The 10,661-nt window shown below is 37.2% G+C and overlaps 1 protein-coding gene across 1 annotated transcript; it reads right to left on the bottom strand.

The window, feature by feature from the left end:
- Positions 1-2,366: 2,366 nt before the first annotated feature.
- On the bottom strand, positions 2,367-4,836 carry LOC134814861 (uncharacterized). The gene is made up of 5 exons (XM_063823160.1): positions 4,644-4,836; positions 4,078-4,258; positions 3,780-3,912; positions 3,365-3,491; positions 2,367-2,668 (listed from the first exon to the last, which is right to left on the bottom strand). The coding sequence occupies exons 1-5, from the start codon at positions 4,834-4,836 to the stop codon at positions 2,367-2,369; spliced, it is 936 nt and encodes a 311-aa protein (XP_063679230.1).
- Between the last annotated feature and the right edge of the window lie 5,825 nt (positions 4,837-10,661).

Here is a 10,661-nt window from a genome sequence, read left to right as displayed (position 1 = left end):
GGCCTGCAGTAGCCGACCCATTATGGTGATTAAGTTGCTCTAGTTTGATCTGAGTTAAATACAAATTAGATTGAACAAAATGGAGTTTGCTAACAATGAAAAGAATTCCCGCAAGATTGATAACAATTAGAATAATAACTGATAAAAAGACAAAAATTATAAAGGTTTCCAGGCTCTTGTCCTGTGCCATATCCTCCTATGCTCGATTGTGTGAAACAAAGATACTAGATCAAGATAACTATCAAGGAGTGTATGAATAGGACATAAAATGTTTTGGAACGAAGATGACATGCTTATGAAGCGAGCTAACAGTCTAATTGCTAATAAGTTCAAAAAGATCATGACATTAGGTTGCATCCTAAACAGTTTAAGAAAATAACATAAAGTTATACTGTCAATTAATCGCTCATGCCATAACTTTTCTTAAACAGGTGAGTTTTTAATAATGTTTTGAACAGATCAACATCAGAACAAGTCTTAATTTCAATTGGTAGTTGGTTCCAGATTTTCGGAGCAACAGTCTGAAACGCTCTTGGGTGCGATCTTGTAGATCCAACAGGTAGGTGTAAGGAGGAAGTTCTTCTGCTACTCGAACTAACAAATGTTACTAGAGCACACAGATATGCAGGAGCAACACCATTGGCTGCTTTGAAAATCAGTAAACATAACTTAAACTCAATCCTCTCCTTCACCTTGAGCCAATGAAGGGATTTGAGCTTCTCCTCGACTGAGTCTCTCTTCTTTAATCCAAAAACCAGACGGCATGCTCGGTTTTGAATGTTCTGCAGCTGCGCACCTTGACAAACTATTATAAACGAAATGTAACGAGATGTAAATTATCATTTATTATCAGGAAGCTGGTTCTCCTGTGTATAAGAGGAACCAGATCTTCTGTCAATTCAGTTGACAAAAGTTGTGAAAGCGACTTTGAGTTCGCATGCTTTGAATTAAAGCTTAGCTAATTATGAGTCCCATGGACTCAATTAATTGTTGTTTCAAATCTGGTCGATATACATTGTTGTAAATTATATTGTTATATATTATTCTATTTGTTTTCCAAAAAAAGATATATATTATAAACGAAATAAAACAAAGATGAGTGGCAAATGAAGGCTGGCCACTATACTTCATCTGTGTTGACTGTTGCTATGGGAACTGAACTTAGGCCTGCTCCTTTATAAAGATTGACAATGTTTAGTAGTAATTTTCGCACGATTATTGTTCGGATTTCAGTATCTATTAGACGGATATGGTAAGCCATATTATTTGGATTTAAACTATATTATTGAAGAGTTTGTATTAGCTTCAAGGTTAAGACTTAGCAGCTCGTATTTATAAGATGGTCAATTAGTAATTATATGAAGCTTGTAAAATAACGATTGTTTTCTCCTAGACTAATGCCCCTTTAACTGTCCGTTTGAGTTTTCTGCTTTTAAAGGCGTACCACGTTTAAAGGCTTTACCTGTGTCTGCTTGAGGCTGGAGGAAATATCGTTGGGTCTTTTGGAAGGCGTGTCGTAAATATTTAACTTATCATAGCGCAAACCACGTACCTACGTATATTAATTATATCGATCGCACGCACGTACTTTAATTTGTATTATACTGAACGTAACGCGCGTTGCCAGCCTACTAGCTATACCGATACGTACGTACAAGCAATAATTAAGATTTAATTTATTATTCAATCATACAATGCCGGAAATGAATGTGATTTAAACGTTCATTAACTTAACATTTTTGTAAAGCCATCGGCTAAAAGTAGGACACATGTGATCATTGCTGATAAAGCTGGTCCAGGATTTAGGTACCCTTATTTAGGAAGTAGATTCAGCTACAGCCGATTAATCACTTTATAGATCTGGGTGTATTCGAATACAAACTAGTTCATAGTTACTGGTATCAATAATAAACTTTATCAGATTCATAGAAACTAGAAGGAGCAATCAAGATAAAACACAATGTAGAACAGGGTGGAATATACACAGATCGGTTTAAAATCGGTCAAAATGCAGAAATAACACGAGATTTTTTAATTAATTATTAAATCGTTGCTTTGTCGTTAGTTATTTAACTTAATTAAATCTAGTGCTTCTAGTTTAGTCCTCGTTCACTTCTGAAATCAATCCATCATAATAAACTATTGTTTCACAGTCCCGCAGAGACGCTGTATATTTTTAAAATTTCTTATCAAACCTCCATCTTTCTTTAGTTGTGTTACGCCGTGTTTAGCTTGAAAAGTGGCCTGACTGAAGTTTTGGAACTGTTCTTACTCTATTATAATACTCAGACAGAAGTTGTTGGACTGTTTCAAACATTAACCGGGCTTTTCTTTTTTGTACCTGGACTCTTGTACTCTATTGTACTCTATTGTACTCTATTGTGCGCTGCACTTGGACTCTTGTGCGCTGCACTTGGACTCTTGTGCACTGCACCTGGACTCTTGTACGCTACACCTGGACTCTTGTGCACTGCACCTGGACTCTTGTGCACTGCACCTGGACTCTTGTACGCTACACCTGGACTCTTGTACGCTGCACCTGGACTCTTGTGCACCGCACCTGGACTCTTGTGCACTGCACCTGGGCTCTTGTGCACTGCACCTGGACTTTGATTCTTCCTTGATTTGCTCTGGACTCGACTACTTAGCGACATTTGTACTCCGCGAGCTGAACAGTTAGTGATTATATTTTTAGATTAATAGCCTCCGGCCGGAGTGCACGGCCGGATTGCACGCTTCGCGTGCACGAGAGAGGCTTGCAACATGTAGCAAAGCTCTAGTGCTTTTGATTTTCAACACTTATGCTTTTCGTAACAAAAAAAGACCTCGTCTGATTAGCACCTCTAGATAAATGCTTAAAGTAAAATAAGGTTTATCCTGGAAGCTCATTTCATCGGGGGTCATATAAGTATGGTCGAAAAAGGGAAGAGTAGGAAACAGTTGATTGACGATGTCAACCGGCAACCCATCAAGATCGTTGCTCTGCCATATTTCATTTATTCTATAACCCCATCTATCTACCATTGTCAACTTTATTTCGGAACTATGTATTTTTAGGTTCAAATTTTGTTGAGTGTGAATTTACACTTTACAGTCGAAACAATGTTTTTACATATTGCATTCCCTTGTTAATAAGACGTTAATCTGTAATCATAGCATTGATCAAGTTTTTTCCCATTTCATTCCTGTTTTAGCCCCTGAAAAGCGAAAGCTTTGACCGAAATTAAGATTTCTGATGAAGTCAGCTTTAACCCTCCTAGCTACCTCCTCCCTTCTTCCTTTCTCCTCCGTCAGCATTTCCAAACCCTCTTCCTCTGCGACATGATCCAACCAAATGTTTGCGTATGAAGTAGAAAAAACATACCTGAATTGAAAACTCGGTCCTTTTTGGTAGCTAGAAAGGTCCTTACGTTGCCCATTCTAATGGAATACAGCCAGGGATTGAACATCGGGCCAAGGAAAACCAACAATCTCGCTACCATTATATAATACTGCGGTGATATCAATTATTTGAATCGTCAATTATATTAATATTATGCTAACTAAGAAGTGATATTATAAGATAAAGACCAAAGAAGCTACAACCAATCGTTAAGTCCAACTGGTGGTCATGTAGTTGCAAAATGAGCATATTCCTTCAAAATATCACAAGCAACAAAGCAAGGGCAGACATAAAGCATAAAAGGGCGAGTTAGCTTCAGTTTTGGGAGAAATACAATCAACAATCGAAACCTTTCTGTTGGCGTGGCGGGTTAGCCCCCCCCCCCCCCCCTACTTACCACACTAAATCCATCACAAGAAGTACAGAGTCTGTCTTTTATCTGGTAACATCGAAGTGGGAGGCTTGAGGCTAAGATCAGAACTCCTTGGACCATGGAAATGGTACATGTCTTTCTAATACTCTTTACTACCCTGTAATATGATGGTGTTAACGATTGCAAGTTTAAGATTGTAATCATAGGATGGATCGAATGTTTTTACTTAAGTCACAGAATTATTTCCTATCAACATTGAACAAAAGTGTAGTGGTTCAAAAATAGTTCATTTCCTAGAGCAGCATTTTATCGGTGGGATAACCTGGCAGAATTGCTTTGCTGAAATTGAGCACTCCGAAGCAGCATTCTGATTATAACAGCGCAACTTCCAATCAGAGCAGCTACCGCTAGAAGTAGAACGAGAGGGTTCGAAACGTTTTCCCATGTTTGGTAGAACTCCGAGTGTTTCCAGGGATAGACTGTTCCCAGTGATAGAGTGCAGCCTGATTGATTGGTTTGTGTCACGTGGTATAAATACTTTGCTCTGATTGATTGGTTTGTGTCACGTGGTATAAATACTTTGCTCTGATTGATTGGTTTGTGTCACGTGGTGTGTTTCCAGTTGTCGACCAGTTATAGAATTATACAGAGCAGCCTGATTTTAAGATTTTGAAGTTCTCTTTGATCTTTCTATATCTGTATATATAAAACGAACAAAAATAATTTCAAAATCTTTAAGTATATATATATATATATATCTTAAAGTATAACTATATATACTTTCTACTTGAATAAAAATGACATGACATAAAAAGTGCCATGATTCAAAGAGAGGACTGATAGATTAAATAACTCTAAGATTATAAAATCTTCAGATAATTTTCTTACCCATGAAGACTTTAATGTTGGCCACGTGTTTTCCCTCCTTGTCATAAATCTCTGCGAGTGAACAAAGAAATACAGCTTTTCCAGATATACCTCTACTCTCACTCTCCTGCATGGTGACTCGGGCAGCGATGATATACGGCAAGGTCAGCGTTAGAAAAGGAAAAGCAGGACTGATCAGAAGAATCAGAACCATCATATAGGCTTTGAGATAGTATGTGATTGGTCGACAGATATGCACAGCTCTATCAAGACACAGCGCTGTGACCAAGAGGAGTTGGGTCCATACTATCACATCAAGCAAGGGATCAACTACACCTCTGCAAAGTTATAATCGTTACTCTATACATTTTACATTGCATACAATATATATATATATATATACAATATATATACATTGTCTACATTGTATACATTGTATACACTGTAGACATTATATACACTAGCAGTAGCAGGAACCCGTATAACCCTAAAATGGTGTCAAGACTCAAGAGACTAAAATGATTATTATCTATTTAATTCGCGTTTTTGACACCACTTGTGGGTACAAATTTGGGGCTCTAAAACTTCTATTTCTTGGCCTATTTTTTATTTTTTCATGCTGATTTGGAGGCCATTAAAGCATTTGGTCCAGTCAAAAAAGTTTCAGTTGTATATCTTTTACAGTTTTTGCGGAAAGTAGCGTTAAAGTTGATGCCGTGGTGTCAGTAAAATGGCACGGATAAACATATATCGTCTCGCTTTATATATAGTAAGATTGTATAGTTATACATTTTATCTGCCCAGTTTACTTTGTCTGTTCGTTTTTGTCAGAGCTTGATTTGAAACTTTTACAAAATAGCAAATATACAAATGTACAGCAAGTCGAACAAACATATAAAATGGGCCGAAATGTATAAATGCTATAAAGCGTGGGTCAGTGAAACAAGTACAGAGGACAACTTTCAAAACAGGAGTTTTATGGCCGCCCAAAGTCTCAATAACATCACCTCCACCTAGTAATAAAATTATGAAATATGAAAAGTGTGAAACAATCAAATAATAAAATATTCAAAATATATAGTTGTCTCTCAAGTACAGATAACGTCTGAAAATTCTTAAAATAATCATCACTCCTTCATATACTGATCAGTGTCCGAGAGTGTAACGTCAACAGCCATGCCTAAAATAGTTTAATGTCCGTCAAGGGGTAAAAAGACGGTAACACTAAACATTTGTTCCTTGTTCGTATTATGGTGCTGGAATGGTACTTGATACGCTGGATTCCTTGGTTTAGAAAGGTATTTGGCAAACTTTTTAGCATTCCACAGTTGCCTGACATAAACAACAACTCGAACACAGTAAAGGACCGTGCAGACACAAACCTTCGCTTGAGACAAGTAATAAAAGAAAGTCGGATTTCGTCTTATCTCTCTCGGTGAACGTCATCAAAGAATGATGTTGCGTGTGAACTCTTTTGATAGTCTCAGCATTTAAAAGTTTCCGGAGTAAAAACACTGTAGTCATATTCATTAGTCGTGTTATCTTTCATTGACTTTCTTGTCCATCCAATCTGGTAACCAACAGTGTTCCTTGCTCTTGTCCTTCCCAAAGGATCCAGATTTTCGTTCACTTAGTACACGATTAGCTAGTGATATGCAGCCATCTTATGAAGCTGGTCACTATATTTTACAATGCCTCTTCCCCGATATTCATCGGTTCTAAAATATTCTGAGGGACTGGGTACTCTTACCATACCCTGTAGGAGCTTGTTATTGATAGTTACCATATAACTCTTTATCAGTGTCAACTATCTCCTCCTGTAATGACGTATCGGCCAGATTCGGTGGCTCAAAATTCTCTCTGAAAGTATGGTCGCAAACCAGTCGTGTCTTGCTGCTCTAGCATTTCAATGTATTCCCTTCATCGGCTTGAGAAAATATATCATCTCTTCTTGTGAGGGAGGGACTTTGGGGAATAGAAGTAAAAGAAAGGAGTAGAGCTTGGGATTATTCATAGATTCATAATGGTCTACGGTCTTCACCGGAATATTTGAACCTTTTCTGCAGGTCCTTGCAGCGTTGTGAGGGTCAAAGAAAATCCATTTCCTAGAGCTGAAACATAATAATAAAGTTTGTTTTATCTTGTTTCATATCACAAATATCAGCAATTATTAGATTGTGTATAATATAGTACTAACGATCTCCAAATTTTACTTAATATTAAAATTTTCATTCTAGTCTTTGACAAACTACAACATCATTCTTAGTTCTAATTCATCAAGAACTGGTTAAATTTGTTTAATAACTACTACCCCGGCAAATCAAAGATATCTAATGGAAAACGGAAATTTTTTGCAGTCTCCTGTTCAACAAGGCATGCATAGAGAAACGAGAATAAATATATCGGGAATATTTTATAACCAACACAAATTATATATTGACATATATAAATAATGAGTTACCAATGTTTGTAGTACTCACATCTACTTTTAAAGTAGATATTGTACTTTTTGGATCTTATAACATGCCAACTCAAAATTCAAATATCACTGTAAAAGAATAACCCAATCATAAATTTTAAGGATGGCTAGAAAATAAGAAACAAATCTTAAGCAAATATACAGATTAGAACATAGAAAACCAAGAAAATCGCAAAGCAGGTCATACAAGTTTAAACATTATAATTAATGGTTAAATTTCCCAAGCACTGATTCAAAAAATGTTGTTGATCAATCATTCATTCATTCACTAGTCAAGTAATATTTTAGGGATCGTATACTTTAAACCTGAATATTTACTGTTCAAGTATAAAGTGCACAAATGCACATACTCCCAGAGATATTGTCTATAGTAATTTATGCAAAACGTGCTCCTGCTAGCTATTATTTTTTCCGTACTCTAAAAGTTTAAACAACAACATTATATTAAACTTATTCTTTAATAAAGATATGGGATATACAGCATTACCAATGTAACCTATTATATAGCATCTTTGAATAATGAAACCAGCAACTGAACAAACATATAAAACGATTAAATTGTTTTTTCAAATTTTATGAACAGGTCCAAGTATCTTTTTATTTGCATTATTCAGGCTCTAATTATCAAGATTCACCTCAGTCCAATAATTATACGACATATAGGCATGGCCACAAAAAGTCGGACTCCATTTTCCACTTTTAACTCCATATGCATATGCCAATTAGCTTTAGACCCTCTGTCGTAAGGGGAAACAGCTCCTTTCCATGCTTTCAGCTGCTTGTACTCGATGCTTAGTCATTACCAGACATGATCAGCGAGATATAACCAACGATTCAAAATGGTAAACCCATGGTGGGGGGGGGAGGGGGGGGGGGGGGGGCCAGCAATAGGCAGGCACCATGCTCCTAAGCAAATATTTGGCAGATCATCAAACGCAAACATCACAGAATCTCCATTTGAAATATGCCACACTTAGGGCCACATGTCATAGTTCCATAAAACAGCACCACAAGAACAAAAGCAAGGTTCTCATAAATATCATAGTTGTAATAGCATACAGTTATTGATCACATGCAGTGGTGGTCCATCATTCGAACACAAAAATCGCATTGCCTGCAATGATGAGAGCGTTCAGGTCTATTTGTTCTACAGGTTTCTGCATTAGATGGACCACTCTTTGATCTCCCTGGGTGTATGATGATTGACAGAACATAATTACGTCATCAACCTCCCAGTTAAAGTGTGACAGTCCAAACTGGTCGTTTACAATATCCCTCCGTTTAATATAAAACGCAGTCCAAGCTGGATATCGACGATGCTTAATGTAAGCTGTTACCACAGCTGATGACTTGATTCGCACTGAATTCATTACAAAAATATTGTTCTTGTAGGGCGCATCCTGCAACACAGTAACATTACGTTAATATATAATGATGAATTGATTGGTGATTTTACAAGTAACCAAAGAAGGCTGTATAACTCCTATTGTTATGGATAGCTAAGAGTTGAGACATGATGGCAATCAATATGCTGAATATTAGCCTACTATACAGATGATACCACGGCCACCTGCATGGGTGATGCTTGGGCCTTGGAGGTGTATCAAATATCATATTGTTATCTTTGTCGGTATTTTTATATTTGATAACTTTTTGATAATTAAATTGTTAAAACAATATAAACAGGTGATTTCAACAATAGTAATTGTCTAGCTATAAGGTTAGACACCCTCGATCTCTGATCTTGATAAATTTGAAACTAAAAGTTGTCTAAAAATGTGAACAAAATAATACCATCATGCAGCACTGTTAAACGTGTGATACTTGTAAAATATTTGTTCCAAATAGACAGCCATGATCAACGAGTCCAATTCAGCGCACGTCTTGGTAGGTTATATAATTGTTATAAACCTACAAAGCACTGTTTGCTAAAAATGCTGTTTAATACAATCACAGGCTGCTGACTTAAAAGATACTACGTAGTAGACTCCAAACAATTTTAAATTGCAGTAATATTAATCTAATCTAATATTGCAGTAATCTAATCTAATATAATTACAGGAGCACACACTTACTATTACTATCATGATTGTACTAGATTTATCACGGCTGTTCTCATCTGAAACTATGCTTGGTGTAGCTCGTTGGGATACAAGGATACAAGGATACAAAGGATACAAAAGTGATAATTACTTTATTGAGTACACAATAGTTGTAGTTCTGAAATTATAATTTAAGTTACACAATTCTAATTATTTACAAATGTGTAGGGATAGTTTAGAAATGTTATATAATGCTAGTTTTAGAAAAATAAATAAATCGAGTTTGTATGGTTCAATTTTATTTTAAGGTCCTATAGCATTACAGTGGAGTTCCCACCTACGAGTGAAACTGAGAGGTGGCGCGCCTGATGAAAAGGTATGATAATGTCAGCCTTGCGGCGCGGCTGACATTAGCTTTCATTACGTTTGAATTATCGCATATACTCTGCATACACCGCGCCACCTTTCAAGCGCGCCACCTCTCAGTTTTCACTCTTAGGTGGGAACTCCACTGTTATGCACTTGCCAGTATTTGAGTGGAAATCTGGGCTCTTATAATAGGCTGTATATTGTTCATTCACAGAGAGAATTGAATGGATTGCTCTTGCTGCGGCAGTGAGTGTGGTAGGATCTAGAGTTTTGTTGGAGAGCAAACCGGTTAGGTCAGTAATGTTTTGGGGATGAAAATTGAATTTTTCCCTAACTGAGGAGTAGAGCAAACAGTCAATCAATACGTGACTTTCGTCCTCAATAGCCTTGAGCCCTTTGCTGAAAAAGTATAGGAATTGTAGTTCCTATAGTTTTTTTTTAAAAAGTGTATCTGAAAACATTTCTTTGAAGAATTAGTGAACCAAACAGTATATATACAATAAATTAAATCAAGTGATGCAATTGGCAGAGCACAATCGTAAATCCTGAGCAATAGATATCATCTATCCCTCGTAGCTCTTCTCCTCAGGTATCAGGTTGAAGGAGACATTGGATATAGGGGCAGTCCATGCCTTCTTTGCCTTTCCACGTACACCTCTAACTGCTACTAGCACACTCCTCATTATATCCATGCTCACAATAGTGACTTTAATACATAATAAAGAGTACTAGCCTCAGTGGCGTAACGTTGCCTGTTGGCGCCCCCATGCCGAAAAAAGCGCCCCCCCTGTTGGCGCCCCCTCCCCTTTTGGTGCCCCTCCCTAAAATTGAACAAATTAGGTGATTTTAAAGAATACGCCGGTAAAATCTCTAAAAAAGTGTGTATCTAGAGCAAAACGCGCAGTTTTGCTAGTACTTAAGTTAACTTTTCGATATTGTCCCACATTCAAACGACGATTTGGCGCCCCCTAAGACGGCGCCCCCCTGCACAGCGGGGTCAGCAGGGCCTTTCGTTACGCCACTGACTAGCCTGCTGATTTATCGCGGCTGTTCTCATCTGAAACTATGCTTGGTATAGCTCGTTGGGATTGTATAGGAATTCTAGTTCCTATAGTTGGGAATGAGGTAGTTGTCTGTTCACAGATCGCC

Source organism: Bolinopsis microptera, chromosome 5 (genome assembly GCF_026151205.1).
Source record: "Bolinopsis microptera isolate Bmic1 chromosome 5, MBARI_Bmic_1.0, whole genome shotgun sequence".
Lineage (NCBI taxonomy): Eukaryota > Metazoa > Ctenophora > Tentaculata > Lobata > Bolinopsidae > Bolinopsis > Bolinopsis microptera.
This window is presented reverse-complemented; position numbering and strand designations above follow the sequence as displayed.